We start from the raw sequence: 18,535 nt of genomic DNA on the forward strand, positions 1-18,535 counted from the left end.
AAAGCCCCGGTGGCGGGTTGAAGGCTGCTTTCGGCATCGGGGAGGCGGCAAAGCGGCGGCGACGCTGTCGGAGCGAGAGAGGGAGAGAGAGAGAGAGACTCTCCCCGACCGTCCATCCCCTTCCCGTAGAGGAAGAGGAAGGAAAGAGAGAGTGAGAGAGAGAGAGAAAAAAAAACCTCCACCCACGAGTCTCTTCAGAAGAAGGCACTGTACCCCAGACCCGGGAGCCCCCCCCCCGCCCCCCGCCCCCCGCCCCGCCCCCCCCGGCACCTGCTGTGTCTGACCTGCGGGTAAGAGGCCACCGAACTGAGCAACAACAACAACAACAACAACAAATTACATGTGTGTACAGCGCCTTTCATTGGGGAGGACCTCAGGGACTGCACCCGAGTTGGGGGTTGGGATCAGGTGTGGGGGGTGTGTAGGGGGGTGTGGGCGGCCGATCGAAAGCGCTGTCGAAGAGTCGTATTAAGTATAACGATGTGTCGCGGAGGGAAGCGCGAAGTCATCCGCCTCTCGGTGGCAACAGCAGGAGAGCGGGTTATTTTTTTTAAAAAAAGGAAAGGGGAGGGATTGGAACGTGTCGGCGTCCACAGAGGGACTTGGGCTGCCCCCTCGTCCACCTCCGCAGGTGCAGCGAGCGGTTAGGAAGGCGAACGGTGCGTTGGCGTTCATTATGTAAAGGATTAGAGTCTTAAGAGTAGGGAAGTCTCGCTGCAACTGTATAGGGCCACACCTGGAATACTGTGCGCAGTTTTGGTCTCCTCATTTAAGGAAGGATGTACTTGCCTTGGAGGGGGAGCAGCGTAGATTTACTCGGTTAGTACCAGGGATGAAGGGGATGAGTTACGAGGATAGGCTGACCAACTTGGGCCTACATTCTCTAGAATATAGAAGAATTAGAGGGGATCTTATAGAAACCTATAAGATCATCAAAGGGCAATGATAGAGTAGATAGTGGGAGATTGTTTCCCCGTTTGGAGAAACTAAAACCAGGGGTCACAACCTTAAAATCAGAGGCAGCCCTTTCGCACTGCGTTGAGGAAGAACTTCTTCACTCAAAGGGCAGTGAATGTATGGAACTCACTACCCCAAAGGGCTGTTGACGCTCAGTCCTTGAACATATTCAGGACTGAGATAGATATATTTTTTGTTGCAAAAGGGATTAAGGGATATGGGGATAAGGCAGGGTCAGGTTATTAGCTGGAGATAGATTAGAAGATCAGCCATGATTGAATGGCGGGGCAGCCTCGAAGGGCCGAATGGCCTACTCCTACATGTTATGTTATGTTAGGAGGGTCTTGAGGGAACAAGGCGAATTGCACCGTGGGATGCAATTCCAAAGGCCATTTACAGATGCGAAAGTTGCTTTAAAATGTTTTAATGAAAAGCAGCAGTACTTCCCAGTCATTATTCCCAATATCACTCTCATCTCGTCAGTGACTCCCCAATCACACCTTTCCCAATCCCATCCTATTTTGCCTGTGACTCTTCCCAATCCCACCCCATTCCTCATCTATGACTTTTTCCCAACCCAGCTTTTCCTCACCTGTGACTTTTCCCAATCCCATTTTTGTCATATCTGATTCCTAATCCCTCCTTTGCCTTTTCCCTATCCCACCCTCACCTTCCCTGAGTTCCTTATCTCTCCATCACATGACTTCACCATCAAGCATTGTCTAAAAGTACTGTTGATTCATTGTCCAAGTGAATATTATTTAGATGTGCCTTAATAGTGCTGCATGACAATTGAGAATAACACAGCATAACATTATCCTGACCTCTCCAAATATACACAGTTCCAACAAAGGATCTGTGGGAAGTTTATTTTGTGGTTACCCCCAACCCAATCCAAAGTGATAAGAACAATTGAAATACCTCTACAGTCAGCCTGGCTGAAATCAGCTAACTCAGTCGAGACAATACAGACTCAAATCAGCCCACAATTTTTGTTTTATGTCACGGAGAGGTCAGAATTGTAAAGTCTCCCAGTGTGTGTGGTTCAGTTACCGAGTGGAGGTAGGAAAGCCAAATAAAGGTTGTAGTTTTAGAGTCTTTTACTCAAATCATGTTGGCTTGTGGTTTAGCAGGCTTCATTTAACATTCAGATCACAACTACCAGAATAGTAGAAGGTGAACTAGATGGGCCTTGGTATTTTTTTGTCTAGCAATACCCAAGTTCCACAAGACTAGGTTTCTATATTATTACGTCCTGTGGAAAATTTCTCTTTTACGTCAGATTTACACCAACTTGGTTTGATTTCCATTCAGCTTTCACTTGACTCTTTGAAATATGGCATGGAAAAGGTTATTTCTCTGACTAGTCTAGTCGTGAGCTGTTGCAGACTATTGGTTCAGAAATTCTGAGCTGCTTAAATACCCAGCTTTGATCATTGTAATGTTCCATCGTGCGGCCCTCATGAAATAATCTCTCACACGTAGCCCTTAGCATGCAAGTATTAAGTAACCAAATTATCTTAAATGTGATCTGCTTGCAAATGGCCCCCCCACCTACCACTAAAAATCCAGCGTTTGAGTCACAGCACTTTCTCCCCTGAAGAGAGAAGAACAACAACAAAATTACATTTTCACATCGGGAAGAAGTGCCAAGACATGGAACAATCAGTGTCTCAGACCGGAGCTGGGGGTCAGGGATCAGGGAGGGTGGAGGTCAGTGGGGCAAGGAGGGGGACAGAAGGCAAGGTCGAAGAGGAGGGTCTTGAGGGAGGCAAGAGAGGGTATTAGGTGGAGGGACTGCAGGATAGAGTTCCAGAGGGTGGGAGCAGAGTTGCAGAAGGCCCGTCCGCCAATGGTGAGGCGGGGGACGTGAAGCAGACTGAAACCTGCTGAGCAGAGGAAGCAGGCAGGTCGTTAGGGTATCAAGAGGTCGCAGAGTTAGGAGGGAGCAAGGCCATGGAGGACCTTGAAGAGTTGGGGAGGCTGACAAGCAGGGAGTTTGCAGTCGAACCTGGATGTTATGAATGGATGTATGAGGGTCTCAGCCGCCTGTGGTGTAAGACGCTGACGGAGCCAAGCGATGTTGCAGAGATGGGGGAAGGCAGAGCGGGTCATGACAAAGATGTGGGGCTGAGTGATCTGGTGAGAGGACAGGTATTAGGACATAATAAATAATGTAGAACTGTAATTTTTGCGCTTAATGACCCTTTCAGATTTTTTAAGTAATCCTATGATACGATGGTCTAAATGGTAGCGTTAGCTCACATGACCCTTTTCTTAGTGAAATGAAATGGTTTATTTAACTTATCTGTCAGTTTCCTGTTTACTGTTGGGTGCTTAAGAGCTTGATTGCCCTCAGCAACACATTTCAACATATTTGCAAACGTAGCTCTGGATATTTGTGGCCAGACTCCATAAACTAACATTTTTATATTACCTCATTAACTTTAAGATCAGGATGTTGATGTTTAAACTAAACTGGTGTTTTAGAATCAAACGCAATGTTAATAAATTATTGAAACCACACTTTTATTGAGCAAATCTTTCAGGATGTCATCCTAAAGCTTATAAATACAATGTTCTTATTTTAAAGTTGCTTTTAAACAATATAATTTCAGATATTGTTAATTTTAAAATGTTAGTAATAATCCTTAGATTTACTATGGCATCTTTGACGTCAGGATGACATCTTAAACCATTTCTCAGAATTACTGTAAAGTTGTTAACTTTGCAAAATGAGACTGAGTCTTGTAAACTTTAAGGTTGGGACATAGCTGAATAACCTTTTATGAGTTGTAATGATGACCATAGGATCTGAGACGTGGGAGGAGAGTACAGTTATTGAAGGAAATTGAACTTTTTTGGGGTTCTACCATACTAGTCTAGGTGCATTAACAGCACTGTATTTACTGTTATTTATTGTTGAACAAAACATTATTTTCGCTTAATGCCTATGAGATCAGGATAAAGTTATGTTATCATTGTATTAGTCCCTATGTAGTGCGTCAGTCTGGCTCAGTTGGTAGCACTCCCATCTCTTGAGTCATAAGGTTGTGGATTCAAGCCCCACTTTGCGACTTGGAACTCAAGAGTCCATACTGACAGTTCAATACAGTGCTGGGGGAGCGCAGTCTTGTCAGAGGTTCCATCCTTCAGATGAGACGTTAAATCAAGGCCCCATCTGCCTGTTCAGGCGCACGTTAAAGATCTGAAGACACTATGTGAAAAGAGAAGGGAGGTTCTCCTATTGTCTTGGCAATAATCCCCCAAATAAAATTGGTCATTCATTTCATGGTTGGCTGTGGGACATTGCTGTGCGTAAATTGACTGCCGCACTGCTGGGACATCGACCCAACGGAAAAGACTCTACCAAATGCAATAATTATCATTATTATGTTCTATATTTAATTACTGGGAGTATTTTTTATTCTTCTGCTTCAGAACACTGTAGTCACTTCAATAGATCTAGATTGCAGTATTATTTTCTATGGATTGAGAGGAAAGCTTTCTGTAGCAGCTTTATCTTGAATTACCTGTAATGGGTAATTTACCTATAATGTTTTAGAAAAAAATGCTGGAAATTCCCAAAATATTTTTTTTTACAGTAAATTCTGTATATGTTAACTGTTGATTTCAGAACTGCAGAGATGTTGACGAGCACAAGAATGAAAGAAAGTTCTGCCAGTTTTCGTTCTTTGGAAAAAGATTTTATCTTTAATTTTAAGGCAGGACAGCAATCATGTATATTAACTGCGCCCCTGAGGATCCCTATGAAAGGGAGTATGAGTGATTTACATGGACGGCTTATGCTCCTACACAATCTTCCATGTTTTGTTGAGAATGGTAAGTAAAATTATATTTTTTTCAATCAATTAAAAGTTCACCTCGAGCTGCTCTACTGTGCCGTATTTCATGCTGTCAATTCTCCCTCCTAACATCAATTTTTTGAATATCTGAGTATGTACAATCCTTTGTTCAATGAAGATACAACGTTCCTTTAAATTGATGGGGCAGACAAGTAAAAGAGACTTGATGCAGCATGAACAGTTTTTACAGGTCTAGCAAGGTCTCCTAGGATGAAGTTCCTCTCCTTTCCCTCAATCCTCAAGCTTATTTTTTTTATTTTGGACACCCATCTTACAGGCCTTAACCTGATTAGGAGAGAGTCCTCCCTCCTACACATTTCCTTTCAACCAGGAATCCTTTCTTCTGCCAAATGTAGAAAATTAATCTTGATCTGAGCCTGTCCATTTTCCTGCCCCTATCCTTCCAACGATATCCTAGGTTTCCTATTAATATTTTTCTGCCTTTTAACTCCAGATTTCAATTGGAACACAAAATACCCTTCAAATGAGTCTGTGCTCCTCTAGTAGTTTTACACTAATTGATTGTAGCAAGCAAATCACTTCCTATTTCTACTTGTGCATTTAGAACTATAGAAAATTTACTGCACAGAAAGTCATTCAGCTCATCGTGTCTGTGCCTATACTTGTCAGATAGTTCCATTTGCTTCAGATTAAAGCATAATTCCCAAAACGCAATATTATCAGTTGTGTAATGTTCTGTTAAAAATGTAGTTGATCGGATTAGACTGATCCAAAAGAAATCAATAGATTAAATCAACTGAAGTGATTTTTTGGGGGGGAGGGGGGAAGGAAAAATCATGAATAAAAAAAACATTTCTTTTACAGATTTAAAAAATGCCCTTGACCAGTTTATAGAGGAAGAAACCAATAAAAGTTATGACCAGCAAGCTGAAACGGCCTTAGACAAATTTATAAATTGTGACATGGGTGTAGAACAGCTAACTGATGCCTGGGCTAAAGCTTATCATGAGGTATGGTTTTAAATTATAAGATTGACTTTGTTAAATATTGTGTTCTGAGAATATGTCATGCACTGCCCCGGATGCACTCAAATGTAAAATCTAAGCATTTATAGGAGAGGATAGATAGTAACTTGGGAAATAAAGACAATAAGAGATATGAAGAAAGATTATGAAATGGACTTTGAAATATTGTGATCTCATAAAATGGTGAGGTGATATGAATGAGCACGTGCACAGCACCCGGGAAGCGACTTCAGTGGTGACTTGTCACGCTGGAAGGGTACCATTTCTTGACTGAGATTATTTTTAAGGATAGTTGGAAGATCAGTTGATAATTTCTATTATCAATGAATAATGATTCTTTTCTATCAATATTTAGGCTACCATTATAATGTGATTATCTTCACAGTAACTCGGGTCTAGTAGAAATAATATGATTGTTAATGCCATCATTGCTTAAGATCTAGTCAGTCTGTGTATTTGTCAGAAAAAACTGAGCACGGGAGTAGTTTAAATTATATTGTCTAATATTTATGTTTATGGACAGCTGCTTAACTTCTTAATGTTGGTCGGCTCATTTGGTTTTCCCCTATTACTTTGTCATGTGTCAAGTCGAGTTACAATATCTTCATTTAATAAAATGTACAAATTGTATTATATTTACAAATATTTAAATTTACATTTTTTTTTCCTAGACCACATTGGAACATGCAAGGCCCGAAGAGCCGAGTTGGGATGAAGACTTTGCAGATGTTTATCATGAGCTGATTCATTCTCCAGCTTCTGAGACTCTGCTCAATTTGGAACACAATTACTTTGTAAGAGTTTCAGAACTTATTAGTGAAAGGGATATAGAACTAAAGAAGTTGCAGGAAAGGTTTGTGCATTTTTTAAATTTATGAATAATAATTGACTGTTAAATTATATTCCCTCATCAATCATCAAGACTATTTACCTCATCTTCCATAATCCATCAAAACCCAGACAAGAATCGTTCAAAACTCAGCCAACAAAGGGAAACAGAGAACTGGACAACACTGAGCACAGTCATTGGATTCCAGCAACAAATTTATTTTGTCCTGATGTGATCTTGATCCAGAGTGTATCATGTATTTTTTTTTGTATTTGGTTTGGCATTTTCATCCTTTCTCATTAAATCAATACCTCTACTTTTTTTTTCCGAACAGACAATCTGTGGAAATGGATAAAGTGATGCAAGAACTAGGAAATAGCCTTACAGATCAGGACGTAAACTTAGTTGCTGCCGAGCATTTCAAATCGCAGCAGGTAATGCAATTCCGACTGCAGAGAGCATAACATCAATCCTGTATTCTGTTAGCACAGGAAAATGCTAGTATAAAAGGATTTACTAATCTTTAGTAAGCATGGGAAAAAAATGGAATTTATACTTTAATCCATTTTGTCACCTGATGCTATTGGGGATTCGATAATTTGTACATTTTATGCCTTTTTTAAAAAATCAAAAAGTAAGAAGGTGCTAATACAAAGCCCTGCAAAGGGAAGAGAAAAGCTAAATATTCATCTCTAGTGTTGATTAATCTGCAGTTAACTGAGTACTGCTTTCTATAAAGATCTCTATTCACTGTCACGGTACTATTCTGGCTGAGTATCTTCACACTGTATTTGTGAGTTTCGCAATGAACTATATTGATGCATGACAAATAAGCTAACGGTAGAGAAGCCTGTCGTTGCAGAGATTTAAACTTCAGTAACATTGTTGAGAATTTATACATATCTAAGTACCGTCACGCTGCCCTGCATGAAAGGCGCTATATAAATGCAAGTTGTTGTTGTACTGATTTTTTTTCTGTATTTTGTTATAATTTCTACTATTAGGTTTTGGAAAATAAATGGGCCAATGAACTTAAGCAATTAATGGCTATCCAGAAACAAGAATACCAAGAATGGGTAATAAAACTGCATCAAGATATGCAAAATCCTAACAACAGTTCAGTCAGGTAATTTTTAAATAAATTAGCGCCTCATCACATCATCAAGATGTCTCAAAGCACTTCACAGGATTATACTGCGAAGCCATGTTATTAAGGGGAATTATTGGTGAGGACACCAGGCAATGAGATAGTGGAATCAAATAGAGCCATGAGAATTTTAACATCCACCTGAACAGGCAGACAGGACCTCAGTTTAACATTGTCACCTCTGACAATGCAGCACATTTGACACTCTGACATTTGCTTCAGCACTGCATTGGAGTGTCGATTTAGACTACGTGATTCCAAATCCCAACGTGTGGCTTGAAGCCACAACCTTCTGTCTCAGCAGCGAGAGTGCTACCACTGAGCCAGGCTGACACAACCTTATGTTTTTATGACACTTGATATATTATTGTAAAATTATCAGGTCATGAGATCTTTACCAACCAACCAAAATGTCAGTTGTTAAGTGTTCTTTGAAGTTTGAGGTTAAAGCTTTGAGGTTAAGCACTCTGAGGCGTCGCCCGGCGTGGAGATTGCTGTATAAATGCAAGTTGTTGTTATTAAAATATGCAATAACTGACTTTCTTCCTGTTTCCAGCATAGCTGCCACTCCAGTGCTGGGAGAGCACTGCATTGTAAGAGGGATCATTCGTCGAATGAGATGATAAACCGAGGTTCAGGGGGAAGTTAAACATGTCATGGCACTATTCAAAAAGAGAAGGAACTTTCTGTCCCATCGTTCCGATCAACAATCCTTCAGACAAAATTAATCATTGACATCTTGGCTATTTGTGGATAATTGCTATACAAAGCTTGGCTGATGAGTTCACCTATAAATGATAACTGCAGTATCAAATACAAGGATTGTTATTATCGATAGAGTAATTAGAATAAATTGAAAAATACAATCTGATGAAAATCATACCATTACCCTATGTTTTAAACTGTAATTATGGAAATGTGTTATGACCTTCATGAACTCATGTGAGTGTTTCTTCAGAAAAGGGATCATTTCTAACTAACAAAAAAGACTGAACAATTTAAGAATTTGAGTCCAAATCTTGCACAGGTGGAAAGGAAGCAAATCAGTTGCTTCAAACTGATTGCCATGTTAACACTTAGTGATCTTTTAATATATTTCATCTCTTTCCTCTCTTATAAAGTGAGGAAATCAAAGTTAAACAAAGTAAATCAAATGTACCAAATGAACGAGTATTTGAAGAACAAAGTCTGTTGGAAGAAAGCTTTACGATACATTTAGGTGAGCCATTATTTTACATTTAAAGTTTTGGGAGTGTTCTCGCTATTTAACTATTTAAAATATTCAAGATTTTACATTTAAAGAATAGTATTTTTGCCATGTTTCTTGCAGGAGCTCAATTAAAGACAATGCACAACTTGCGATTGGTGAGAGCAGATATCCTTGATTTTTGCAAGCACAAACAAAATCATCGAAGTGGAGTTAAACTTCAGAGACTCCAGACAGCACTGTCATTGTACTCCACCTCGCTCTGTGGGCTTGTCTTGCTCGTTGATAACCGCATCAATTCTTATAGTGGCATCAAACGAGGTAATAATATAATAATCCTTGCATTTGATATAGCGTCTTATAATATGCAGAATATACTGTAAAGTGAATTGACTGTATATTTTGTGGGAGGTATTGTAAGAAAGCAGCAAATACAATGCTTATATTTAATGCAGATTTAGTTTGCACATTTAGATTATCATTACATTTCCTGTTTATTAAAAATTCGGAAAGTGCTTTTACCTGTGGTTTGCTGCTTTTTTATTTTTCCTTTTAAGTATAGGAAGCCTAATGATTACGTTTTACGTACGTGCATTTGCATTTATTTTTACTTGTCAGATTTTGCAACAGTTAGCCACGAGTGTACAGACTTCCATTTCCCTCGGGTTGAACAGCAGCTCGAGATTGTTCAACAAGTTGTACTGTTTGCAAGTGCGCAACGTAACAAGAAGGCAAAAGAAAAAGCTGGTAAGAGGAGAAATATGTCACATAATTTTATCTATTTTGTTTGATTATGTATTGTGTTTGAAATCATTACAAGTTCTAAATTAAAGCAATGTTACTATAGCAATTTCCATCATACCTATTAGAAATACTCATTCATTCAAGTAGGAAATCTGTGATGAATTATGTATATATATTAATAATTTTAAATGTTTTCAGCATTTATAACCCCAGAGGAGGGGAATACAAACTGTAAGATGTTCGGATGGAGACAACCAATACGGTGGTGTAATAATCCAATGTTTATTGAATAATAGACAGCCAAAGAGTCGGACAACGAGCCTAGCTTATCCTTCTAACAGACCCTAGATACAGTAAGATCGATATTACCCAATCCCACTGGGACAAAGGGTTGACCCTTTACGACGACTTCCCCCTATTTCAAAGTTACATCTTTCATTTAAGTGTTTATAACTCCATCCACCTCCCCTTGTTACAGAACGAAGCCCCACCCTTCGCAAGCTGCTAGTGACCTTGAGCAGACTCTTCCAAAGGGAAAAGAACTGAAAGGGAGAAAGAGAGATGGACACCTTGTGTTTGCAGCCTTTTCCAGCTTGAGTTTCTCTCAGCCTTGAGATAGACAGGTGTCTGAGGCTGCAGCCTTTACTTTCTAAGGTTCATTGTTCCTACATCTGCACAAGGACCTGATTGCTCATTATCTCAGAGGAGTGACCATCTTCCCAGGAAAATATGAAATGTAATCAGAAGCTGACCTCAACCGGTCCAGCAAAGCTACTTTTAACCCCTGCTAAGCTAGTCATTAAATCAAACCAACCTTATTAAATGATTATGGATAGATTACATTCTAAGTGTATATAAAGATTAATTAAAAGCCTTAAAAAAATTAAGCAACACAAATATAATCTTACAGAACTTTTATTACGTACACAATGGGCTGCTTAAAATATATACATTAATAACGATGCACATGTTAAATGTGCTTTGCTCCTACTGTTGCTTCTTGTGTGTCAAACATGTTGGAGGTTACGCATATACCTTACCCGCTTCTCCCCAGGTTGGAGTGGTAACACTAGAGGTGGCTGCACAGTCACTTGGCTATCCTACCAGCATAGACTATCCCTTGAATATCCGACATGGTTGTTAATCATTGATTGAATGCTTGACTATATATTGAAATATGCTTGCAATGTGCTTACTTGGAAATTCTTTTTTAAACCTTTGTAAATATGTGACCCGAGATTATTATTAATCATGAAGGACAGTTTAGTTCAGCCAGATATTCACACCCTCTTACAACTTTTTTGTTAGACCTTTTCAAGGTATTTTTCTCCATCTCCGGGCTTTTTAGCGCTCTGAGACGCTACCATGAATGAAGGGCACTATATAAACGAAAGTTGTTTTGCCAATTGCTTGGCTTGAAAACAGCCCAGTGTATTTTTTCATCCCTTGGCTCTTGAGGAACCGCTTGGACTCTGTTCCACAGATGGCTTGCCAGCAAAGCTAATCTTGAAAATTCAGCATGTGGGGTATCATGTGTATTAATCCATTCCGTACCACTTCATTGCTTAGTGCATAGGTGTCAATGCTAATTGATAACTGTCATTCATTTAATTCTTTCCAGCTCAGAATTCTGTTTGTCTCTCTCTTATTTCATTGTTGTTCTTATTAATGGATTATGATACTGGAATTTCAAGTATACCTTCAATTGGTTTGTTTTTTGTAAAATAAAAGCGAGCCGTTATGTAGTCTGGTTTGCGAGAGTATGTACCTCATACTTGCAAATCACAAGAAGCAAAGTGCCTTGAAAGTGATAGCAGTTTCACACATTTCAAAACACTTTTAGTGATATTAGAAATGTAGGAATATTCTACATCCTGTATTATCCAAAGGTAAAATAGCACTATTGCTATTTAGAATATTTGCAATTAGTATTTTGTGATACTTAGTTTTTAGAAAGCGTGTAACTCAACAATGTCAACAAGATAAGCTATCAAATTACAACTGGTATCTCATCAAAGTGACAGATGGATATACAAGCAGCCATTGTACTGTTTTTACAAGTTACTGATTTATTTAAAAACATTGGAATGTATTTTGGAGAACCTCACAGCAGGTACATTTGAGATACTAAACTGCTTATGTGTATGGAAGTAAATAGCCATTATGTTGCAAAGATCAGTAAAATAATTAACTACGAATTTATTTTCTAAGAACTACTAAATGGAAATGGAGGTAATGAAGATAAGTCTAAGAATGCTGAAAGAAATCCATCAAATATTTTGCCAGGTAGGTTGGACCATCAAATACAATGAGTTAATGACGGAATGTCTTCTTCCTTCGGAGCTTCAACTATTTTGTTTATTTACAATAAACAATGCAACTTAATTTGCTAAATATAAAAATTTCATTTAATCTGCAGGAGAATTTTACATTTCACGACATTCCAATCTCTCTGAAGTCCATGTCGTCTTTCATCTGTGTGTAGATGATAACTTGAGATCGAACAACATTAATGCTCGTGATCCAGCAATTATGGGCCTAAGGAATATCCTGAAAGTCTGTTGCACTCATGACATCACTACAATAACTATTCCTCTTTTGTTGGTGCACGACATGTCTGAGGTAAGCAGCAACATTTAGACAAAGCAAAGATAAAGCTGATTTATTTGGTAAAATGCAAATAACAACTTTGGTAACAGAAACATATAAATTATATGGTTCAAAAGTGGGGAAAATTTAAGCTTCCTCCAAATGGCTCAGTGAATGTATCTATTTAGCTGGACCGTATTGCCATGAAAATATGATGCAAGGAAATAAATAAGTTAAAATAATTAAGTGTCCGAGAAAGCTAAGAGAGGCCAGAACAATTTTCAAGTATTGCAATTTAGGCTTGTGATTAAAATTAAAGTTTGTTTCTGTTCACATGCTAGTATTTTTTTTTTTAAGTCTTGCATCCTTCTCTCAATTGTTTTTAGTACAAAGATGTCTGGGCTACATATTTCACAACTACTGTCAGCATGCTTTGTTTGTTAGCAGTAGGCTCAATATAGTCTCAAAGCATCCCCACCTAGCCATAGGGAATGCAATATTCCACCATTAGATCTGTCTTATTACCCCACTATATTGATATATACATAGTCTGTATAGGCCATTCTAGTTCATTCGGCCCAACTACTCTGTGCCGGTGTTTATATTCCACACAACCCTCCACCTGTTTCTACTCTGACATATTTAATTTACAACTGAACAGTAATTTACGTTCAACATTTAAAGATTAAATGTGTTTATCACATTTAATTTGGGTTGGATGTTACTACCTGAAATGCTTTAACTAGAATTGATTAGATAAACCAATAAAATTATTAAGGAAGAAATAATCAAAATGGATTGAAGTGACAAGCAATTATTGTAGTAAAATTGAATATGTGGGTTTGAGAATACGTTGAAAAAACTGAACAATGAAAAAGAACAAACTCCAAAATGTGCATCACATAGTAATAGTAGAAACAAGTAAACTCTTATAAGGACAATGTTAGTTTAAAGAGTAAATCAGTTTTGTAGAAGGCGAGTTATCTTTGTGTCATCTTGGAAAAGTTGATCTGATTTAGTTCCTCTCAGTAAATGCTGTAGTTTCTGATCCACAACAAAATTATTGGATTTTGTAAAGCTAAATGTTAACTGGAAGCAGTGAGATCCAAGAGCAACATTATGGAATGCCAAAACACTCATTCCATCTGCTTTTTGTGAAACTACGTACTTTTGTCTTATTGTACTTCCCAAGCAAGTGACCTTTCGTGTTCTCTAATCCATGATTTTTACTTAAATAATATCTCGAAAGACTGATTTCCACCAAGACTCGCTTCAATAACAGTTGCGTAACTTTCCTGATTATATGCACAGAATGTGATCAAATAACTTGATTCATTGTGCATCAGTGTGCACAATTTCTCAGCAATAATGATTTATTTACTTGGGGTTCCTCCACTAAAAGAAAATGCAGAAAATTCCGCTACATTTAATGTCCTATATCACTATTAGTATTATTTCCTTTCATGTAAATCATGCTGCCTTGTTTTTACTGTTTGCTCATTTGACAAATGTAAAATAGAACACATTAGCATTCATGATTCCCCACACTACATTAATGATGGCAAGTGTGTGACCTTGGGAGATTGGGGTACTGGGGGAAGGGAAGAAGCTTTTTCATATCATCAAAAACACACATCTCTTTAATTCATAAAATATTAGATAACTAGTCTGTAATCTCTTGAGTTCTGGTAACTGGACAATGCCAGTCTGAACTTCATAACATTAGTCACATTTTATTGGAGCATAGGAATGTAAACGATAATCTAACCAATCCCTAAATATTTCATCAGAACTATAATGTTGAATCATATCTTGCAAATTGCTGTCAACAACTTTAATGGTGCATGTCATCTAATAATTCTGCTGAAAAGCATTATACAGCTTGGTTTATATTTTACTTTTATCCCAAAGGTTACATTAACTGTGTAAAAATGAAAAACAATCAATGCAGGAACAGTGTTTAACTTTTTTTGAAAAATAAATGAAAGCTGTTTATAAAAGTCTTTGATAAATATTTCAAGTTATTGAGAGCGAGTCTATTTTTGTGTTTGTTCAAGGAGATGACCATACCTTGGTGTTTGAAAAGAGCAGAGCTGGTGTTCAAGTGTGTAAAAGGTTAGTAAGTTATACATCCTTATAAATAATGCAAATAAATTGCCAATCTTAGACGCATCATGATAATTCTTGACTTCCCTCCGTCTAGTCCGGGTAGGATTCCCAGGCAGAAAAAAATGAATAGTTCAATTGCAAAGCTTCCTTCATTAAATAAATGAAGACAACAGTCCATAGCAGTGAGTGAAGTTGAGGGAGTAAAGAAGCTCCAGAATTCACTCCACAGACTAGTATCCTACTTGTTGCACATTAATGATTATGATTTTCAACCTAACCAAACATGAACAACCAGAGATTATAGTTCTAAAAATGCATCATCAGAGCTGCCGTACTTTGGATGAGACATTAAAATGAGGTCTTATCTATTGTTAAGGTGGATGTTAAAGATCCCATGGCATTATTCAAAAAAGAGGAGTTTCTCCTAGTATCCTGGCCAACAATCCCCCAGATAAAATTGATCATTCCCTTCATGGCTGTTTGAGACATTGCTGTGCGCAATTGGCTGTCGCATTCATGTACAAAATCCACAATCATTACACTTTATAGTAAAATTCTGTGAAACATCCTCACAAAATAAAAAGGCACTATATCAAATGCAAGAGTTATCGGATCCTCACTACTGGACTTATCAGTTTCCATGATTTTTATTTGTCCATGTTAAATTTCTATTACAATCAAGTATATAGTATCCTTTGCAAATCTAAGTCTGGTTCTGTCTTATTAACCCATGCTGTCCTAAGTGTTCTCTAATTTGATTCTTTGTTATGACAGGTTTTATGATGGAAATGGCATCCTGGGATGGAGGAACGTCTCGCACAGTACAGTTCCTTGTACCTCAGGTACAATATCTAATTTTGTATTTACACTTTTTTTTGTATAAACACACCTGATTATATTCTCCAGAGCTAATATTCAAACATTTGAAAATGAAGAGAAATGAAGCTCCTGCATTTCATTAAATTCTAAGCACATTATAGTTCAAGAAATGTTCTGTGGTTTGCAAATGTGTTGATTTCTGCTTCATAGTGGGGTTGGCAGTTAAACATTGAAAACAGCTAAGTTCCTTACACCTTGCATCCTTCTACAGTATATGGAAATTCCAGAGATTTATTGGAGTGGTATGCGCACACTCTCCCTGGAGGGTTGCATCCTGCTTGCCTAATTCCTGAGAATTAGATGCCTCCTAGAGATGTCATGGTTAAGATATGTGATGGGGGAAACAGTAGATGCAAACCACATTCTACAACTTTGTTTTGGTGCTGCATATATACGTATTTAAATATTATTGTAATGTGTGCACGATCTGGAATGAGGCATGATGTAATATGATTGAGCAAGTTCTAGTATAACTGGAAATTTATTGCTAGTTATCATCAGTTTTGAATTGTGGTTAGGAATAAACAGGACTGTACCTTTCCTTTGCTCTGTATCCATGTACACACTACAATTTACACTTATGTAGTGCTTTTTGCATCGAGAGGATGTCCCAAAGCACTTGACATTTCTGGCTGGATACCAGAGATGAGGATGGGAACTGAAGGAGTGAAAGGTGTACATTTTGATACGTTGAAAGAGGGAAAGAAAGGCAGCAAGTCAGAAAGACCTGGAAACAGAATTCCAGAGAGTGAGCAACAAATAATTGGGGGTGGATAGAATGAGGGTTGTGGAGTAGGATAGTGCGGCCAAGCAAAGGGAATGGCAGGCATGGTAAATGTGAAAGAAGTTGCAGAGCTCAGGTGGGGTGAGACCACGGAGGGATTAAATGAAAAAACAAGGATCTTGAACTCAATCCATTGGGGGATGATGAGTCAGTGGAGCCGAGCAATGCTGGGGGCAGTTGGCTAACAGAGCCTTGTACGGAAGAGGACACTGGCTGCAGAGTTCTGGATAGTTTGCAGCCTATTGCACAGAAAAGCTGGGGAGCCTGGAGTATTTCTAAAGCATGCTATTGTTTATACAACTGGATTTCTTACAGTTTTTTTTATTAAACTTGTGTTTGTGGCTCTTTCTCACGTCAGCAATTCACATAAATTACCTTTAAGTTGTTAAGTCAAACGAAGCAACTATTCGGTGCCTGGAACAGCTGCCAAAAGCAATGACCCAATTAATCTTTTTTTTGTTGCTGAATTTGAGTAAGAGAGGAACTTTAGCCAAGAGACATGGAGAACTCGTTGTTCTGATAATGTGTTTAGTGATCCAGTTGAACAAGCAGACTGGAGCACTGAAAGGTTTATTTACACTGTGCTGTCACCAGGAAAATAAATGCAGAACTTTGTCATTTATAATATTGTATCTTTAATCCTTTTTCAGATAAATTCAATTTAATTGTGTAACACCCTTGAGATGTGAAAAGTATAAAAGTTGCTTATTTGTGCTACCACTAATATTGACAGTTTTTCCACATGATTTCTATTGTTTCACTGCATTATAATAATAGTCCTTGCATTTGATATAGCACCTTATCACATCATTGAGATGTCTTAAAGCGCTTCATAGAGCATATTGTAAAGTGAATTGACTGTATTTTGTGGGCAAAATAGCCTGGCCGGAGTTAGCTTATGCAGTTTCAGAGAGCAAATGACCACTCTGATGTAGGAATTAGGGAAGCAGCAGAAATAACATAGATTTCAGACTCGTTAGTAGCCCTTATCCTGACTCAAACAGATTTTTTTTCCTCCAAAAATCAATTTTAAATTCTCTCCACTTCTAGGAGCAGCAAACATACCAAACTTCAGTGAACAGAATCTGATCTATCTGCTCTGAAAGTAACCAAGAAGCAGCAGAATGTGCCTTGTGCGTTTTTCTTTTAAAGTTTTAAAAATAACAGCTAAGACACTTCTTGAACTTTTACTTCTGATCACTGAGATACTATTATTTTTTTGAGGGAATATTACCCCCAGAAAGCGATCCACCAATCGACTAAAAACGAGTTCCTACGTACTGCTAAGTAAGCAGAGGCGTTTGGAGTAAGGAAACTTGCCTAAGGTTTCGTCCCACCCAGCGACTGAACCGGGTCTTCTCACTTGTGAGGCAAATGCACTAACCACTCTACGGGATAGTTTTCACAATGGCAACACATTCCGAAACCTTACTTCTTGTGAGCCTGTGCCCAACACATTGCATTAGGTAAACAGGGTGCATCTCTCTAAGGAGAGAGTGTGCACTCTATTCCAGACATAGAGAAAGTTCCTGCTTATGTGGAATATCATCTGGTTTTCCCCGCCCCGACCCCAGCTCGGGTCTGAAATGCTGTACTCTGTCCGGCACCTTGGGACGTCCTCCCGACATGAAAGGCGCTATACAAATGTTGTTGTTGGTTTGCCTACTCTCAAACAAGCATGGTAATGTGTTTTCCAATGGTCAGACACCCGGCTGTCGGAAGGGAGGAATCTTTTTCATCCTTTCCTAAAGATACTGAATCCTCCTAGAGTACAATTTAATGTGTGATTCTGATCAATAAGAGTCAGCAGATCATATAACTATGGAAAAGGGGAGAGGGAGAAAGAATTACAACCAAATTTGACTCTCCTGATTCTATATCCAAATGTACATTTTCTACAATTCGCATGATATTGATGAGGAGCACAAGTTCCTTACAATGTAATAAATTGTAATGCCTATTCTGGTGTGGCTTAAATGCTGTTAACTTGCCTCCCCACCATGTAATGCCAATACTTTTATCTTGGCAGAGTATCTCTGAGGAAATGTTCTACCAGTTGAGCAACATGCTACCTCAGATTTTTCGAGTGTCGTCTACCCTGACTCTGACCTCCAAAACTCCGATCAAGAACAACAGTCACTGAGATATGTCAAGTACACTCAAGCCAAGTTGGAAGGAAGCAGGAAGTGAATGAAGAATAAAATGTGTTAAGAAATCAGGCTAATGGGATGCTGCAATGGAAATAAAGGATCTTTTCTAAAACCTTAGTGTACATCTAAACAAATACTTGGATTTATTATGGTTGCAGTAAGTTGTAACAGAATCATAATACTTGCATTTTTTACAACACCGGTTATATACCATAAATATTCAAATTCACAGCTGTAATTCTTAATACAAGTGTCATTTTAATTTTTTTCTTAAAAGTTTCAAACAAA

At 38.3% G+C, this 18,535-nt stretch overlaps 1 protein-coding gene across 2 annotated transcripts; it reads left to right on the forward strand.

Annotated features, from left to right (window-relative positions):
* Positions 1-245: 245 nt before the first annotated feature.
* On the forward strand, positions 246-18,535 carry cunh12orf4 (chromosome unknown C12orf4 homolog). Of its 2 annotated transcripts, none has more exons than XM_042335546.1 (14): positions 246-290; positions 4,595-4,800; positions 5,649-5,794; positions 6,481-6,662; positions 6,973-7,072; positions 7,643-7,764; positions 8,907-9,004; positions 9,116-9,313; positions 9,611-9,739; positions 11,948-12,022; positions 12,156-12,358; positions 14,383-14,440; positions 15,209-15,276; positions 18,127-18,535. In XM_042335546.1, the coding sequence occupies exons 2-14, from the start codon at positions 4,605-4,607 to the stop codon at positions 18,238-18,240; spliced, it is 1,689 nt and encodes a 562-aa protein (XP_042191480.1). In that variant the 5' UTR covers positions 246-290; positions 4,595-4,604; the 3' UTR covers positions 18,241-18,535. The 2 variants fall into 2 exon arrangements, with proteins under 2 accessions (XP_042191480.1, XP_042191479.1); XM_042335545.1 differs by having other exon boundaries at positions 272-342.

Source organism: Callorhinchus milii, unplaced genomic scaffold (assembly GCF_018977255.1).
Source record: "Callorhinchus milii isolate IMCB2004 unplaced genomic scaffold, IMCB_Cmil_1.0 Scaffold5, whole genome shotgun sequence".
NCBI classification, from domain to species: domain Eukaryota; kingdom Metazoa; phylum Chordata; class Chondrichthyes; order Chimaeriformes; family Callorhinchidae; genus Callorhinchus; species Callorhinchus milii.